The following is a 19,717-nucleotide window of genomic DNA, read 5'->3' on the forward strand; positions in this document are numbered from 1 at the left end:
CAGCAAGGGCTTGAGGTGGCTAGTTGCATCTTATCTATAGAAAGAGATGGATTCTGTCTTCCATCTCTCTCTCTTCATTATATTCAGCCTGGGACACCACCCCTATGTCCCCATACCTCAGCCAATGGAATAGTGCTGCCCACATTCAAGTTAAACTCTCTGGAAATGCCCTCACAGATATGATCTGAGATTTTTCTCCTAGGGGGTTCTAGATTCTGTCAAGTTGGCAGTGAATATTAATAATCAAACTTGGTAACAGACATTAGAGTTGAATCTGAATCATTCATAGTAAGATGTTACAGAGATAATTCCTAGAAGTCAAATATCCAGAAAGAGAATAGTAGACATGTTCTCTACTAATTAGCTAGTATTTGAGTGTTGTTGCAGACATTGAACATGAGGAAATTTAGTGGTTTGTTTTTCTTTGGTGGGGAGGGGTATTAGGGTGGGGTTTAATTACTTTTTAAACATTCATTTATTTGTTTATTTATTTATTTGACAAAGTCTCCCTGTGAAGCCCATGCTGACCTTGGCCTCACATTCCTCCTGCCTCTACCTCTAGAGTGATTTTTTTCTTTACATTTGTTTATTTATTTTGTGTTCGTGTTTATCTGGAGAACTTCTGGGAGTCAGTTTTCCTATTCTAGTAGGTGGTTTCTGCAGCTAGAATTCAGCTTGTCAGGTTTGATGTCAAGTGCCTTTACCTACTGAGCTACCTTGTATACCTGCCAATTTAGTACTGAAAGCAAAATTATTTATTTCGGGTTGAGATCTAATTAAGAATTACGTAGTTTTTTCATAACCAGAAATAACTTTATTTGCTGATCTTTCACTTAGGTAACATTTTGATTTTCTCATTCCTGTTGTTTCTGTTCCCTCATAGGACTTAAGAATGTTTGAGTTGAGGGATTTCTTGGCTTTCTCAAGTTAAGATAATAGTTCACTCGCCTTGTACTTTGTGTATTTTGAAATTGTAATGCAGAAATTACATGTGTTCAAATTTGTATTATTAAAGAAATATTTACAATGAAAAAAGCCTACTTTAGTTAATTTACCTACTAGCCTTAAGACCCCAAAATGTGAGTTCTTGGATAGTTGCAAATGTATGCACACACTGCTTATTGGTGAGTTAAGGTGACATCTCTCTCCTCCCACACACATCTCTATCAGTTCTTGACATTTAACTGTTATTTTAAAAATTGAGGAAAACTCTTAAACACTGATGTAAATTGCCATATGATAACTACTGTAACAGGAAAATATAGGTTGCTCTAATTGATTGCCATTTTACATTTTTACCATCTGCCGCAAGTCCATTTTCTTAAAAATCCATTCAATTTCATGTCCAATGTTTAATAAATATCCATGTATTAAAAATATTTCTAACAAATTATGGGGTATTATTACAGATACATTCCTAAACACATGTGTGCATGTATGTGGGTATGTATGCATATGCATGTGTCTGATGTTCACAAAAGCCAGTGGTGTCAAAAATTCCTGAAGTGGGAATCACTGATGGTTGTCAGTCTCTTGATATGGGTGCAGGGAACTGAAAGTGGGTCCTTTGCAGAAGAAGTGTGTGTGCTTTTAATTGCCGAGCCATCTCTCTAGCCCCCAAATATGTTTCCAAAGTTAGAGTGCAGTACATTTTCCTGTTGCCATGGTTTTATGTGATAATTTACATCAATGATTAACAGATTGCTGTATATTTTATTTGAATACTGGACAGCACCAGAACTGTTACAGAAAGGAGTATTTTATTACTTGTAATAAAATAAATAAGCTTGTTTTCAAATAAATTTTCTCTTGTTTTACAGACTTTGTCCATTGGTGTTCTTGATATTTTTGGTTTTGAAGATTATGAAAATAATAGTTTTGAGCAGTTCTGTATTAATTTTGCTAATGAACGTTTACAGCACTACTTTAACCAGCATATCTTCAAGTTGGAGCAGGTGAGTATCTAAATATGTGTATGTTTGCCCTTCTGCCCAAACTTTTGAATATTTGTCATAACTTCTGCAGTTTGCATTTTTTATTATTACTATCATTAAGAGATTTTCTATTCATTTTACATACTAACCACAGATTCCCCTGTCCTCCCTCCTCCTGCCCCCCCAGCCTTCCCCTCCAACCCACCCCCGATTCTCACCTCCTCCAAGGCAAGGTCTCCCATGGGGAGTACATTCAGTTGAGGCAGGTCCAGGCTCCTCCTCCCTGCACCAAGGCTGCAGAGAGTGTCTCACCGTAGGCACTGGGCTCCAAAAAGCTGCCTCATGCACTAGGGACAGGTCCCGATCCCACTGCCTAGGGGCCTCCTAAACAGTTCAAGCTAAACAGCTGTCTTGCCTATCCAGAGGGTCTAGTCCAGTATCATGGGGACTCCTCAGCTACTGGTCCACAGTTCATGTATCTCCACTAGTTTGGCTATTCTTTTCTGTACTTTTTCCCATCATGGTCTCGATGTCCCTTGCTCATAGAATCCCTCCTCTCTCATCAATTGGACTCCTGGAGCTTGGCCTGGCACCCGGCCGTAGATCTCTGCATCTACTTCGATTGGTCACTGGATGAGGGCTCTATGATGACAGTTAGGGTATTCAGCCATCTGATCACCAGAGTAGGCCAGTTCAGGCACCCTGTCAACTATTGCCAGTAGTCTAAGATGAAGTCATCCTTGTGGATTCCTGGGAACCTCCCTAGCACTGTTTCTCCCTATTCCCATGATGTCTTCATTTATCATGGTATCTCTTTCCTTTCTCTCCCACTCTGTTCCCGTTCCAGCTGGAACCTCCCATTCCCCTATGTTCTTATCCCCCATCCCTTGCCTTCCATTACTCCCCTTACCCCCAGTTTGCTCATGTAGATCTCATCTATTTCTCCTTCACTGGCCGATCCATGTGTCCTTCCAGGGGCCTTCCTTCTAGCTAGTCTCCTTGGAACTGTGGGTTGCAGTCTGGTTATCCTTTGCTTTACATCTAGTATCCACTTATGATTGAGTACATACCATGTTTGTCCTTCTGAGTCTGGTTTACCTCACTCAGGATGATGTTTTGCACTTTTATTCAGATAGTATGGTGATCATATCGCTCACTATAAGGAAATGACAAATCAGAGCAAAGATTTGTAGCCGTGTCATTCAGACGTTTCTTACTTTTTCACTAGTTGCTAGGTATCAAACCCCAGTCCTCTGCAAAAGTAGCAAGTACTCTTAACCACTGAACTATCTCTCTAGCCCCATCAAGAAAAATTTTACATAGAGCAATGCATTTATTCTAAACTTCCTTTTAAAAAGTCTGTAAATTTCCTAAATTAAGGGGAATTAAGACAAGATGTGTTGGGGCTAGAGAGATGGTTCAGTGAAAACAGCACTGGCTCTTCTTTCAGACTACCCAGGTTCAAGTCTTAGGACTCATGGCAGCTCACAGCCATGTGTACTCTAGTTGCTGAGGATTCAACAGCCTCTGTTCTCTTCTGGACTACATGGGCTCCAGAGACACATAGGGTACACTGACAAACATGACATTCAGGCAGAACATCCATGTACATAAAATAAAAAATTTAAGAGAAATAAAAGATGTCTCTTTGGTGTAGGCTCCTTAATGAACCAATTGTAGAAAGCCAGCATTAGTAGACACTTAAAGCTAGTAGATTAACCTCTAATTACAGGGTTTAATGAGTTTGGCACCTGGTATGAGCTTTGAATGTACTTGATACAAGAGTGACACTACTCAGAACCTCTTCTCGCAGATGCCCAGCAGAGGTGAAGCAGGGAAACTTAAGTCTGCTTAATGTACATTCTACCCCTTCTTAGAGTTTTGTTCATGGCTCCTCCGTACCACAGTGATAGAGAGGTAGTCTAGGTTATTTTTTTTTAACCATTCCTAGATGCCCAATAACTTGAAGACTGTTGATAAAAGTATTGCTACCAACCCTCCTGCTACTAGGCACTTTTGGACACCATCTCCCTAGCATTCTTTTCACCTGGAGCAATTAGGTGTGTGGACCCCAGGTCATCCATTTTATACCCACTGGTGTGTGTCTTGGCAGTCTGGCAGGCACAGTTCTCTATGTGAACATCTTGATGTCAACAGGACCCATGAGAATAGTCCCACATATGTGACAAACTCTCCTATTCTCACTCAGTGAGGTTAAAGAAAATACTCATTCAGTACCATATCCATGACTGGTCTGGTTACAGGTGTAGCAGGAATTTCTCAGTAGAAAGAGATTTTGGAGTTGCCTCCTGGTGTATTCAGGACCTTGTAGGAATGAGGTCATGGTCCCAGCCTGGGCTCATGGCTTATCTATTGTTAAGTGTTGTCTCAGACAGTTTGTTGTGGTCTACATCTTTTGAGCTGCCTTTTTCTCCCTCCTCTTCTCAGGGCAAGGAGCTTGTTGCAGCTTTAAGGTCAGGTTCAGTCTTCACCTTTCCCCAGTAAAATGCAATCCTTGTGCTTGTTTTAGTGTGCCAAAGGTGCAGTGGCAGTGACTGAGGGCCCAAGAATGTCACTGCCATATTACCAAGTGGGCTCAGATATTGTTGAGCCTGTACAGGAGTTGATTCATAACATAGATACCAGCCACATCCTTTACATTTCTGGAGATTTTTATCCTCTTGGATACTATTCGAGATCCTTCAGTTGCTCCACAACTATTAGATACCACCCTGTTTGGCTTGCTTGAAGGAACAGCTACTTAAAAAAAAAAAAAAACTTCTTGATTCTCCTCCAAGGGACTTCATGTCAGGGGTTTAACCAACCGTCCTTACCATGGAACACATCATCACTACCTCATATCCCTTATTTATTTGTATGTGTGTGCGTGTGTGTATGTGTATGTGTAATAGCAATAATTTTTTTCAGAGGAACAGTGGGAGACAGAAGAAAATAGGATATTTTTTCTTAAAACTAAAGCTTATTATTTAGGCCTCCTTATTAGTTGTATTCTTGTTATAACACAAATGTTCAAAGTGGAATGAAAAACAGTAGAATAATAATAATAATAATTACTACTAATTTTTATTATTAATTATTATTTTGGTTTTTCGAGATAAGGATTCCCTGTGAAGCTCTGGTTGTAATGGAACTCATTATGTAGTTCAGGCTGGCCTCAAACTCAGGAATTTGTCTGCCTCTGCCTCCCAAATACTGGGATTAAAAGTATGTGCCACCACCACCAGGCTGTGAAATTAATTTTTAAAGTGTGTGAATATAAATGAGTATATTACTAAATTTGACAAAGATAGGGACATTTCTAGTTTAATGTTTAAATAGAATTAATATACACACGGAAAATAGCATATGCATAAGATTGTGACATCTTTGTATTAACTGGTAAGTTATGGAAAATTTTATTTGTGTTAAACATTGAAAGTTAAAGATGTATGCTACAATTTCTAGAATATGCACAAAATAGCAAATGAATATAAAATCTTTTCCAAATTAATGTAGATTATAAGTAAAGCAAAAATAACCCAGCCAATCCAAACACTAACAAAAGGAAGTATAAAGAAGTGCCTGGAAACTGGGGCATGTGGCACATATCTGTAGTTCCAGCTATTTGGAAGGCCCTGGGCAACAAAATGAGAAGCAATGCCAAGAAAACAGGATAAATGCGCAAAAGAAGAAATAGTAAGGTACCAGGGAGTATATTAATCATAAATGAATTGATTGCTTTAGTAGCTGAAAATTATCAGACTGATAAATAGCAAACAGTTTATCAGAGGCATTCCAAATATTATACACAAAGCTAAAAATAAAATGGTATAAACAAAGGTTTATCAAACATTAACAAAAAGTGTTTGTAGCTCTGTTAGTGAGTATAAAAGGGAATATTTCATAATGCTAAGAAGATCAGTTCTTTTTGTGTATTTGTTTGTTCTTAAGGCAGGATTTCTCTGCCTATCCCTGGCTGTCCTGGAACTTGCTCTGTAGACCAGGCTGGCCTCGAATTCAGAGATCCACCTGCCTCTGACTCCAAGTATTGGGATTAGTATGTGTATAGTCCCAAATTTATAGGTATCTGATAATATAGTTTCAAAATACATGAAGCAAAAATTAATAAAACAAATCAGGAATATACATTTGCATCTGTAAATGGAATATTTTAACTTTGTATTTTGAATAACTTAATAGAACCAACATTCAAAACACAAGAAAGGCTATTAAAGCATGAATAAAAATTAGTTGGTACTTTTGTGTGTATCCCGTTGCTGTCTGCCTTGTGTATCAGTATGCCAGTTTCTTTGAACTTAACTGATTATTGAGACCCAGTTAATGAAATGATATGAAGAATACTAAACCCCATCTAAAGAATACATTTTTTCTAAGTTCACATGGGATATTTACAAAATTAGTACTTATGTTGTTTTGGACCATAAAGCAAGGGTCAACTTTCCAAGAATTAACATGTATTTTAGTACTATAATAAAATTACAAGCTGGACGGTGGTGGTGCATGCCTTTAATCCCAGTACTTAGGAGGCAGAGTTGGGAGGATCTCTGAGTTCAAGGTCAGCCTGGTCTACAGAGCAGAGTTCCAGGACAGCCAGGACTACACAGAGAAACCCTGTCTTGAAAAAGAAACAAATAAAATAAATTATTGTAGAAACTAATAAATAATGAGAACAGAAAGTACATGTAGAGATAAAAGTTAAGCAATGTCCCTTTAAGGCTAGAGATATAGTATATTGGGAAAACACTTGTTAGCATTCGTTGAGATTCCTACAGTTCAGCACTCACTGCTGCCAAACAACCCCAAAAATTCAAACCAGGTAAATATGTTTCTTAATAGTTTAGAAATTGGGAGCTGGAGAGATAGCTCAGAGGTTAAGAGCACCGGCTACTGTTCCAGAGGTCCTGAGTTCAATTCCCAGCAACCACATGGTGGCTCACAACCATCTAGGATGAGATCTGGTGCCCTCTTCTGGCATGTAGGCATACATGCCGGAACACTGCATACATAATAAATAAATAAATAAATAAATAAATAAATAAATAAATAAATAAATAAATAAATTAAAAAAAATAGTTTAGAAATTAATAAATGAGAAACTAGCTACAGTTAACCAGCATGCTGTGTTAATGTTATAGTTAATTTTATACCTGTTAGAACATTTTCATGTTAAGAATCAGTGATCACCCCTAAAACGTTGGAAAATGATCAGTAAATGAAGTCTGGGGAATAATAAATAAATCCATTTTTTTTTCTTTTTTCTTTTCTTTTCTTTTTTTTTTTTAAAGATTTTTATTTATCATCTATACAGTGTTCTGCCTGCATGTATACCTGCATTCCAGAAGAGGGCACTAGATCTCATTATAGAGGGTTGTGAGCCACCATGTGGTTGCTGGGAATTGAACTCAGGACCTTTGGATGAGCAGCCAGTGCCCTTAACCTCTGAGCCATCTCTCCAGCCCCCCCTTTTTTCTTTTTTCTTTTTTTTTTTTTGTTTTTCGAGGTAGGGTTTCTCTGTGTAGTTTTGGTTCCTGTTCTGGATCTCACTCTGTAGACCAGGCTGGCCTCGAGCTCACAGAGATCCGCTTGCCTCTGCCTCCTGAGTGCTGGGATTAAAGGCGTGTGACACTTTGCATGGCTATAATTCCATTCTTAATTAACTCAGGTAAAAGAAAAATACCTTGGGGGCTGGAGAGATGGCTCAGAGGTTAAGAGCACTGACTGCTCTTCCAGAGGTCCTGAGTTCAATTCCCAGCAACCACATGGTGGCTCACAACCATCTGTAATGAGATCTGGTGCCCCCTTCTGGCCTGCAGGGATACATGCAGGCAGAACACTGTATACATAATAAATAAATAAATCTTAAAAAAAAAAAAAGAAAAAAGAAAAATACCTTGGAATAAACCTAACTAAGGAAGTGAAAGACCTGTACAATGAGGCCTTGAAAACAATGGAGAAAGGAGTTGGAGGCACTTGAAGATGGAATGATCTTCCATGATCATGAATTGGAAGAATTACTATTATAAAAAATAGCTATTCTGTCAAAAGTATGATATAAATTCAGTGCAGTCCCCATCAGTATCACTAGTCACAGAAATAATTCTAAAATTCACATGGAAGTGAAAAAGACCCTAAGTAGCAGGAATGGTCCCAACCACAAAGAATGATGTAGAAGATACCACTATATCTGATTACAAGTTATAGTAAAGAGTCATAAACAAACATTTAGATCGGTGTAATAGGCTAGATGACCCAGATAAAACCACGTGTGACTGCAGCCTAGTTAACAAAAAAATAAAAAACCGTTGTTATATGCCTGTTATTTTCTGCAAGATAAATAAGTTGATATTTTCTTACTTGTTTTTTTCCAGGAGGAATATAGAACTGAAGGTATCAGTTGGCACAACATAGATTATATTGATAATACTTGTTGCATAAATCTTATTAGCAGAAAACCAACAGGACTGCTCCATCTTTTGGATGAAGAAAGCAAGTGAGTATGGTGCTTTTCAGTTTCATGATTGACCATTGTGCTTTTTGAATGGCTTCCCCTTCATTTGAGGCAGAACTTCCTTTACTGTGTAACTGTGGCCAGGCTGGGACTAGGACCACTGCAGCCCCAGATTAGCCTCAAGACTCACAGCAGTCCTAGTTTCTTAGGCTCCTTAGTGCTAGCTCCTTAGTGCTAGCTTTACAAGCATGTACCACCAACCAGCTTGGTCTAAGTAAGATTAAATCTTCTAATAATGTTCAAATAAAGACTTAAAAGTTCTTCTGTATATGTCTGGAAAGAAAACCATATACTTCCATGTAGACTGCACTAAATCCTGAACAGATCTTTTTTTAGCATCCTCTTACAAAGTTTGAAGTTAAATTTTTTGATACATATTTCTTTTCTTTTCTTTTTTCTTTCTTTCTTTCTTTTTTTTTTTTCCTGACAGGGTTTCCCTGTGTAGCTTTGCGCCTTCCCTGGAACTCACTTGGTAGCCCAGGCTGGTCTTGAACTCACAGAGATCCACCTGGCTCTGCCTCCCAAGTGCTGGGATTAAAGGCATGCGCCACCACCGCCCGGCTTGATACATGTTTCTTTAGTCTTGAGAATTTCATACATGTATGCAATGAAATATGATCACATCCACCCTGTCTTCCCTTCCTCCAACCTTCTTCTTTCCTTCTATATTTCCTTCTATATTTCCTTCTATATCCTCCAACGCTCCAAATTTCATGACCCATCATCTTTCCCCACTTTTTTTTTTTTTTTTCCCTTTGGGTGTGGAAGATCCACCTGCCTCTGCCTCCTAGTTGCTGGGATTAAAGGAGTGTATGATCACACTCAGGTGTTGTTTTGTTTGATTATCTACTAACTCTAATTAGTTCTACGCAAATATGCATGGATGTAGGTCCATTCACTGGAGCATGGGAATCCTACCACTGGCCACATCCTGACATCTATGTTTTCAAAAGATTTTTTTTTTCCTGTCTCTCCCTCTTTTCTACCCCTTAGACAGGGTCTTGCTACATAGCCTTGTTTGCTCTTGAAGTTGAGATCTTTTAGCCTCTGCCTCCTAAGTGCTGGCATTGCAGGAATGCAATAACTCACTCAGTTCTTAAATTGAGTTTTATTTACTTATATTTTATTGGAGGGTGGAGTGTGTATGTGCTATTGTACTTATGTGGAGTCAAAGGACAACATGAAGGAAGAGTTTTTCTCCTTTCACCACGTAGATCCTGGGGGTCAAACGAAGTTGTCAGGCTTGGCAGCAGATGCTGTTACTCACTGAACTATCTCATCAGTCCTTGAATTAAGTTTTACACAGGAAATGTGCTTGCTTTAAAATGAATAGTTACTTCGGATACAATCTCTACCCCGCCCCCCCAAATAAAGCCAACCCTGCAGTACCACATATCCATGAGTGTTTGTTTAATATAGGACCTTGGGAGAACCTTTCTTCGCATGTCTATCCTGCTTCTTTAGAAACTTTTTTCTCCATTTCAGAGAAAGAGAAAAATTGATCATACACTTTTAAATTACCTAGAGGGTTAGGAAGTAAATGAATTTTTACCTACAGACAGTAAGATGAGTTTCTTACTAGAAGAGGGGAATATTCTATGTGAATTGTAGTTTACAGATGCTAGACTTTCCTAGGCTGGGGTGTGGAATTGCTTACTTCGTTATCCATACCTGTTCTGAGTAGGAACACTACACAGTTAAAGCACCCTTAAAGGGACATTTATTTTGACAGTAGGCTTAGTGGCTTGAAACAAGGTAGGAATAGAATTGGTGATAGTAGTGTAGAGCTATAGCTTCTTCAAATTTTAAGTTATAATCCTTTCTAGAATGGCTTTAGAATTTTGGAATAAACTTAGAAAGTTTTTAGGCCAGGATAGTATTTGAATGCAAAAGCTGACCACAGTTACTAGAATAATGTCAGTGTTGAAAACATACAAAAAGCTGGCAGTGGTGGTACCTGCCTTTAATCTCAGCACTCAGGAGGTAGAGGCAGGTGGATCTCTGAGTTTGAGGCCAACCTGGTCTACAGAGTGAGTTCAAGGTCAGCCAGAGCTATACAGAGAAACTCTGTCTTTGAAAAACTAAGAGAGGGAGGGACAGAGAGAGAGAGAGAAAGTGAGAACATACAAAAGCTTGTTAACATTTGTTTAATCCCTGTAGGTTGGCAGGTAATGTCTGAAGTAGTTATTAGTAGCATTTGATTCTATTAACACTGCTGTACCTAGCCTTGTGCTTATTTTATGAACTAGAAAACCAGTTATGAAAGGTTACTTGGCTTGTTTCAGGATACTAACTTAACTGGTAATATATGCTAGGATGATCTGAAACGAGTAGCCATTCTCTTTCCCGATTCTACTATTTTTGTTATAGTTTTGAATATTTTTTTACACATTAAAATTGGTGTTTACCACTGGGCAGTGGTGGCGCATGCCTTTAATCCCAGCACTTGGGAGGCAGAGGCAGGTGGATCTCTGTGAGTTCGAGGCCAACCTGGTCTACAGAGTGAGATCCAGGACAGGCATCAAAACTACATAGCTAAACCCTGTCTCAAAAAACTGAGAGAGAGAGAGAGAGAGAGAGAGAGAGAGAGAGAGAGAGAGAAAGAGAGAGAGAGAGAGAAAGAAAGAAAGAAAGAAAAGAAAGATTTACTTTGGGTCTCAGTTTAAAAGGCTTCAATCTGTTTCTTTGTCTCAGTGGCTTTAGGTTTGAGGGGGCTGCTCACCCCAGGGTATTCTAGAAACAAAGATAAGGGGGTGAAGGTGGGTTCTAGTGACCTACTTCTTTCAATTAGACCATATCTTCTAATAGTTTGCTCAGTTGTGGATTCATTATGACCCTGTCATTTTTTTTTTTTCACCTGTGAACACTGCCACATTGAGGACTAAGCTTTAAATGTGTAAGTTTTCAGGAAACATTTCATATACAAATCATAATTCTTTGACTCTGGATCCAAAGGCCCATGTCTAGCTAATAATGCAAATTATTTAGTTCACCTCCAAGAGTTCCTGTATAGTTTGAATTTTAACCAGAGTTTGGCTAGGGACTAGTACAGTGATAGAGTGCCTGCCTATCATGCACAGGACCCTGGGTCCAATCCCCAGACTACCAAAAAAATGTTTATCCCAAAGTTCAAAGTCCAGAAGGCAACTTTTAGTCGTGATCTCTTACAAAATTAAAACTGCCAGTTTTGTACATTTAACATATAGTCGTAAGGACAGGCACACGATCAACAATCTTGTGCACAAGGGAGGGATGGGAGCATAGAAAGGATGGTCCTAGCCAAGGTAAAACCAAAACCCACGAAAGTAATGTTAAATTTTGAACATCCATATCTATCACCCAAGACACACAATGGTATAATCAGAGCTCTAATGGGCTCAGGTAGCTCCACCTTTATGGCTTTGCAGTCTCCAGCTTTCCTGACAACTCTCTGAAGCTGTTTGCCTGTAGCATTCTTTGGAGATCTTCCGTGTTTCTGGCATCTCCAACTTCCTGTAGTCTCCATTGCAACTTGGGCTCACTCAAAGCTCTCTTCTGGGTTTCTGACTCTGCCTGGCCTCCCTATCCTTCTTCTGAAATCTGGTAGAATCCCTCACTATTCCACAACTCCCCCTTTTTTTTTAAATTACACTCATGATGTTCATTAATTACACTTACGATATTAAATACATTTGTGATACTCATTGATTACATTTGCAGTATTCATTTAATAATTATATTTATGATATTAATTACATTAATTTCCACAACTGTTAATGTTTGTACAATCAGCATCACCTGGATGACACTAAGAATTGCATTTGCTGCGAACTTTACTGTTGGGGTCCATTTATCCTTGGCTCTTAAGTACTTGGACAGCGGTGATGAGCAAACGAATTTTGGGGAGACAGATTTTTAGGAGGCCCTGTTTGAATAAGGCATGAGAAACTGTTCGTTAACTGTATAGTATATATTAGACAGCACTATAATTATAATGTACGTTAGTATTATGGTATATAAATGACTACGTCTTTCTCATAATTTGTTACCTCCTCCCAATTCAGCTTTCCACAGGCTACAAATCAAACATTACTAGACAAGTTTAAACATCAACATGAAGAGAATTCTTATATTGAATTTCCAGCTGTGATGGAGCCTGCTTTTATCATAAAACATTATGCTGGAAAAGTAAAATATGGAGTAAAGGTCAGTAAATTTCTTACTGAATATGGTTTTAGAGCAGAGATATGTTTTTTAAAATATAGAACATTTTTTATTCCTTGACAATTTTATGCATGTAAACAGTGTTTCTTTTTCTTTTTCTTTTCTTTCTTTTTTTTTTCAGACAGGCTTTCTCTTTTTACCAACTCAGAGATCCTCCTGTCTCTGCCTCCCAAGTACTGGGATTAAAGGCATGTGCCACCACCGCCCGGTGTAAACATTGTTTCTTGATCATAGTCACCTCCCAGCTCTTCCCCCAGATGTATGATTACTAGCTCTGGCATACTACTCTCTCATCTAGTTTTTGGAGGCTCTGGATCAGTAGTTTCATTTGGAGACACTTTGTAAGGATAGAACTAGAATTTAGATCTACTTTTCTAATTGATATTTCTGCTGGTTTCCTTCTCGAGATAAATCTACCAGGCCATTCTAGTGAACTTTCTAAATATAGAAGAACAGATTGTTCTATTGTGTCTGTATTGTTCAGATTGTCTGTATGTCTCAAACTCGTCCATTCTTTTTTTTTTTTTTTGGTTTTTCTCTGTAGCTTTGCACCTTTCCTGGAACTCGCTCTGTAGTCCAGGCTGGCCTTGAACTCACAGAGATCCTCCTGACTCTGCCTCCCGAGTGCTGGGATTAAAGGCGTGCACCACCCCCGCCCGGCTTCGTTGTCCATTCTTATAGTTTGTTTGTTTCCTTTGATATGATACTCATAATGGTCTTTTAGAAGCTTCTGTTCTTGGTGCACCATTAGGTAGTTGTGAGCTTTCATTCTTGCTAGATTTATTAATTTAACTCCTGCATATATTTTATATATCTCATGAATTGGTTAACTCTTTTTTTTTAATTATTTATTTTTATTTTATTTGCATTGGTGTTTTGCCTCCAGGTATGTGTACGTGAGGGTGTCAGATCTTGGAGTTAGAGACAGTTTTTAGCTGCCCACATGGGTGCTGGGAATTGAACCTGGGTCCTCTGGAAGAACAGTCTGTGCTCTTAACTGCTGAGCCATCTCTCCAGCCCCCCTGAATTGGTTAACTCTTAAATCTTGGGAAGCTTAAACTTGCCACTTAAGACACTCAAGTTTCCATGCAATACAGCAATAAAATGAAATCTTGAGATGAGTGTCTCATTGGTTTTTGGTATCGTTTTGTTTTCTGTTTTCGAGACAGAGTCTCATGTAGCTCAGACTAGTCTCAGATTTTCTGTATAGCAAACAAAAAAAAGTCCTTGAACTCATAATTCTCCTGCTTCTACATCCTAAGTGTTAGGATTACAGAGATGTTTCACCATGTCTGGCTGTGGTAGACTTCCTAATTAAGGTTATTTATCCATTTACTGATTCATTAATTTAAGAATTATTTATTGCTAGGTATGGTGGCTCATGCCTTTTATCTCAGCACTCTGGAAGCAAAGGCAGACAGATTCCTGTCAGTTCAAGGCCAACCTGGTCTACAGAGTAAGTTCCAGGACAGCCAGGGCTGTTAACACAGAGGAATCCTGTCTTGAAAAACCAAACCAAAACCAAAACATTATTTATTAAATACCATGTTGTCACATTATCTGTTCAGTGTTTGCTATGATATAGTGATAAAACTAGACAAATATTTGTAAGTACATCATGTGCATATCAGTGTATCATATTGATGTTTATTTCTAGCTGTGTGCTACAAATAAATGTTTTCTGTGAATTAAAGTAATAAAGTAATTACCTTTTAATCTGTAGATTCACAAGTACCTCTATAAAACACTTTGATTTTTAAGAGAGGACCTAAAGTAAATGTTATGCTGATGAGTTGAGATAGTGCTATAAAGTAAGAATGGAATTTAGTATGTTGAAATAGTACATAAAAGGTCAGTGATATAAGACTATTAAGGACAAGTCACATAATTTAAATTTCAAGAGCAGATATCAGGTTAAATCTTGAAGAGCTTCTAGGCCACATTAAAGGAACTTAGATTTTGATTTGTTTTTGTTCTTTGAGACAGGGTTTCTCTGTGTAGCTTTGGATCCTTTCCTGGAACTAACTCTGTAGCCCAGGCTGGCCTCAGAGTTTTTGCATTTAATGAGTTCAGGAGGTTCTTACTGTGTAGCGAATGCTGTTAGTGAAGTGATAGTCCTGCTTCAGCCTTCTGAGTGCTTTAATTACAGATGTTTACCACCAACCTCACTAATTTGAGTTTAGTTTTATTTTTGTTGAATTGTTATAGGAACTGTGAAACTATGTTAAGCAGAAGATTTGTGTTTTTACAGACAGCAGAAAGGGCAAGACTGGATTCTTAGAATTTATTAATTCTCTTTTCCATCTTCATAACCCCCCCCCCCATTTAAATTGAGGTGAAATCTTAAATTGAATCACAAGAGTAGCATTAGAAATGGGGAAGATCTTATACAAGATATACTCTGGAGATCTCCACATTATAGGTGTTCTAAGTGAATGATTTATGGCTGGAGATAATTGAGTCCATTGGAGATGCTATGTGTGAGATGCAACACAGGTGAGAAGCAGATTTTAGATATAATTTACAAAGTAAAACATAGTAAAAATCTTGAGCCTGTTGTTAGATGTTGTAGTTACTTTTCTAGTGTGGTAGTAAAACACCATGACCAAGGCAACTTAGAGAAGAAAAAATTTATTTGGGGTTAACAGTTCCAGAGGGCTGAGAGTTCATCATGGTGGGGAAACAGCAGGCATAGCAGCTGGAGCAGAAACTGAGTGCTCACATCTTGATCTGCAAGCACAAATAGAGAGTTAGAACTAGAAATGGTGTGGGTCTTTAAAAAGAAAGCCTGTCCCCAGTGGCATACTTTAGCAAGACCACACCCCTTGAATCTACCCAAATAGCGCCACCAAGTGGGAACCAAGTATTTTAATGCTCCAGACTAAAGGGACATTTATCATATATTATTTTTTTAAATAGAGTTTTCTTTTTGTTTTCTTTTTTTTTCTCTTTAAAGATTTATTTATTTAGTATACAGCATGTATGACTGCTGGCCAGAAGAGGGACCAGATCTCATTACAGATGGTTTTGAGTGACCATGTGGTTGCTGGGAATTGAACTTAGGACCTCTGGAAGAGCAGTCAGTGCTCTTAACCTCTGAGCTATCTCTCCAGCCTTTGTCATATATTATGCACATCTGTTTCTGTGATGTTTATTTATGTTATGGAGTTGATTGAAACTAAAAGAAGATTTAAAAGGTATAGTTATATACTCATTGAGGAAATTAGACAAAGCTAGAGATATTACTGGAGATAAAAGGATTTTTACAATGGCGAAAGCGTCCAGTTTATAAAATGTTAACCAATTTATACCCAGTAACTTTGATTCAACCTATAGGAAGCAGAACAAGACCAAAAGTAGCTGTAGGGTTGAGAGTGTAGCTGTGGTAGAGTGCTTTTCTAGCATGTGTGATGCTCTAAGTTTAATTCCTAGCACCACAGAAGCCTTAACAAAGTAAAAGTAGCTGTAGATAAATCCTTTGTTGTTCCACAGGGCATACACAAAATCTCAAACGGAAATAATGGGCAGCATTTTTAAAACACCTGTCCCAATTGTGTGTCATAGGTTACTGGGCACCTATTTACTTATCTATCTATCTATCTATCTATCTATCTATCTATCTATCTATCTATCTAGGTTTTTCGAGATAGGGTTGCTTTGTGTTGCTCTGGCTGTGCTGGAACTCACTCTACAGACCACGTTGGCCTCAAACTCACAGAGATCTGCCTGCTTCTGCCTCTTGAGTGCTGGGATTAAAGGCTTATGATACAACCGCCTGGCTTTTTTTAACTTTTAAATTTTTTTCCTCTTTTTTTCTTTTTCTTTCTTTCTTTCTTCTTTCTTTCTTTCTTTCCTTCTTTCTTCCTTCCTTCCTTCCTTCCTTCCTTCCTTCCTTCCTTCTTTCTTTCTTTCTTTCTTTCTTCCTTCCTTCCTTCCTTCCTTCCTTCCTTCCTTCCTTCCTTTCCTTCTTTCTTTCTTTCTGGTTACTGGGAATTTAAACATTAAGCAAAACTCTTCTAAGTAGTTGATGAATCAATCTAGAGGATCACAACTAAAATTACTTGCCATTCTAATAAGATCTATTTTCAACTGAATAGTTAGAAATGCAGTATGTTAAAGTTTGTAGAATTATTTAAGACAAATGCTTGAAAAGAAATTAGGATGAAAAGTTGAAAAGTAATTATATCAGATTTCATCTCAAGAAACTTGGAAAACAGCACATTGAACCCAGTAGAATGAGAAGGACATGATAAAGATCAGAAATCAACACAATAAAAAGAATGAAAAAGAAATCAGTAAAGCTTCTGGGAGTGGTGGCATACACCTTTAATCCCAGCACTTCTGAGGCAGCAGTAGTAGGATCTCTTTGAGTTCAACCAGCCTGCTCTACATAATGAGTCCTAGGACCACCCAGGGCTATGTAGTGATACCCTGTCTCAAAACAAAACAAAACCTACCAAAATTGAAAAAGAAAAGACATCAACAAAGTCTAATGTTAGTTTCATTCTACATAGTAATATATACAGTGTTCTATAAAAAGAGCTGATAATAGAAACATATAAATTACAGGTATCAAAAATAAAAAAGGTCCTTCATTCTTCTATATTATTCATTCTCTGTGCAGCCACAGATGTTTATAAAATACCAACTGGCTGCTATCATTACATTTCCATTCCTTTTATCATTGAATGAATCAAAATAAAACCAAGCTATACCTTATAGACCTTAAGTATGTCATTTGTCTATTTTCCCACCACTTGTACTTTTTCCCATCTGTTCTGCCCCTGCTTTATTGCTTTCCTTCTAACCTGTCCACTGTCTCCACAGAGAACAAGTAAGGTGCTCTTTTGTCTGGTTTTCTCAAGACTGGCTCTTTTTAGTTTTCTAGCTATCTTACCATTTTATCTAATACCTCTTCAAATTGACTGTCTAATAATCCACAATAAAATTATTGTGTTCACTCTGTATTTATTACATAATTCAGTAGTTTCAGACTTGGCCAACACTTTTTGGAAGATATCTTGTCCAGATAGCTACCCAGAATAGAATTCAATTTCATAATTTCTGTTCATGCACCATTCAAACCTGTCACCTATTATTATCTTCTTGATTTGAATAGCCTTTTTCACAAATATCATTGGTACTTTTTTCACATAGGATTTTCGGGAAAAAAATACAGATCACATGCGTCCAGACATTGTGGCTCTTTTGAGAAGTAGCAGGAACGCCTTTGTCTCTGGGATGACTGGAATTGATCCTGTAGCTGTTTTCCGATGGGCAGTTCTCCGAGCTTTTTTCAGAGCTGTGGTTGCCTTCAGGGAAGCTGGGAAAAAACACATTCATAGAAAAAGTGGTAAGCCATCCTTGCTAGTATTCTGCCATGATAATACTTTTTATTTTGTTCTGTTTTCTTGTCATACTCTGGAATCATGTTTCATAATTGATAAATCACATATACCTTTAAGTGATTAAATATATGTTTCTTTATATATGTAGGCATATGTCACTATATATTCATTAATAGATATTTATGGAAATAATGAGTGTCTTAATTGGGGTTCTTATATTGTGATGAAACACCATGACCAAGGCTAGATATAAATGAGATCATTTAATTGGGGCCTTGTTTAAAGTTGTAGAGGGTTAGTCCATGGCTATTATAGTTCAGGTAAGCATAGTGCTGGAGCAGTAGCTGAGAGCTTACATCTGATCTGAAAGTTGCAGGTACAGAGAATGAGACGAGCCTGGCAAGGGTTTTTCACACTTAAAAAACCCAGTCCCAGTGACACCACCTCCAAGGCCACACTTTCTCCAACAAGGCCACATTTTCTAATTCTTCTCAAACAAATCCACCAACCGCAGACCAAGCATTCAAATATATGAGCAAATGAGGGCCACTCGTTCAAATCCCCACAATGAGTATAAGGCTGATAATCATATAATGATTCAGAATTTAATTTTAATATTTTTTCTGTTTTGTTCATCTGTATTTTTTTTCTACAAATGAAATTGTAATTTAATATAAAAAAGCAAATTAGGAAACAAAAATATTAGAGTCAGTCAATATAATATGTATAGTAGTCTCGTGCCTCAGAGTCACCTTATCTGTTGACTAGCTTTGTAACTTAGAGTACTTTTTCTTTTCTATTAAAGAGTCAATACTTCATCTTTTCATTAAGTATTTTTTCATTAACCTTCTCTCAGTTTATTGAGTTTTTAGTTTGAAATTAAAATTTTTTTTTCTGTGTACTTTCTCTTTAAGCCATGAAACATCCCATTTTATATTTTGTGTGAGGGCAGTTTCATAGACCCTTGTGCCCCTTTGGAATGTGCTGTAGTATTTGCTCTAGCTGTAGTCTTAGAACATTGCTGCATAGTTAGAATTTTCTAATCTATATGTAGTTTGAGACATGCCATTCAGTGGAATTGTGAGAATGCTTCCTTGTTTCGTGGTTCCCAAACTGACTTGTATATACTTGTAGTAAACCTTTGAAGTCAGCTTTTAAACTTCATTTCTTATTTCTAGATTATATGTATGTACTACTTTTTGTAAATATTGTTAATTAAAATTTATTGGAGAAATAAAAGAACACTTCAGATCTGCTTTTCCTCTAAGTGATTTTAAGAGGTGATTTTTTTTTTTTTTTTTTTTTTAGATTTTATTTGTTTATTTATTATGTATACAGTGTTCTGCCTACATGCATACTTGCAGGCCAGAAGAGGGCACCAGATCTCATTACGGATGGTTGTGAGCCACCATGTGGTTGCTGGGAATTGAACTCAGGACCTCTGGAAGAACAGCCAGTGCTCTTAACCGCTGAGCCATCTCTCCAGCCCCCGATTTTTTTTTTTAAAGAGGCTTTAAGGAAAATAATTTCCTTTAAGATACTTAGTTTGAAGAACAGGAAGGAAATGAGATGAAATAAAAGTCAACAAAGCTAAGTAGACCTATTGGACAACATCAAGCATATCAACATCTAGCTATCCAGAAGAAAAGAGTCAGAAACAGTCTTTGAAGAAATCATGGCTATACTTTTTTTATATTTGACCA

The 19,717-nt window shown here is 37.6% G+C and overlaps 1 protein-coding gene and 1 long non-coding RNA gene across 6 annotated transcripts in view; one reads left to right on the plus strand and one right to left on the minus strand.

Annotated features, from left to right (window-relative positions):
- Myo9a (myosin IXA) overlaps window positions 1-19,717 on the plus strand; it is a 214,235-nt gene that overhangs the window by 95,246 nt on the left and 99,272 nt on the right. For all 5 annotated transcript variants that reach the window (XM_059268022.1, XM_059268025.1, XM_059268027.1 and 2 more), the window contains 4 exons: window positions 1,821-1,955; window positions 8,324-8,445; window positions 12,507-12,648; window positions 17,824-18,019. In XM_059268022.1, the coding sequence (XP_059124005.1) occupies window positions 1,821-1,955; window positions 8,324-8,445; window positions 12,507-12,648; window positions 17,824-18,019 (595 nt within the window). The remainder of the gene's footprint in view (window positions 1-1,820; window positions 1,956-8,323; window positions 8,446-12,506; window positions 12,649-17,823; window positions 18,020-19,717) is intronic.
- LOC131915085 (uncharacterized) overlaps window positions 17,671-19,717 on the minus strand; it is a 33,945-nt gene continuing 31,898 nt past the window's right edge. Inside the window, exon 3 of the long non-coding RNA XR_009380257.1 lies at window positions 17,671-17,989. This is a non-coding gene — a long non-coding RNA (uncharacterized LOC131915085). The remainder of the gene's footprint in view (window positions 17,990-19,717) is intronic.

This window comes from Peromyscus eremicus, chromosome 7 (assembly GCF_949786415.1).
Source record: "Peromyscus eremicus chromosome 7, PerEre_H2_v1, whole genome shotgun sequence".
NCBI lineage: Eukaryota > Metazoa > Chordata > Mammalia > Rodentia > Cricetidae > Peromyscus > Peromyscus eremicus.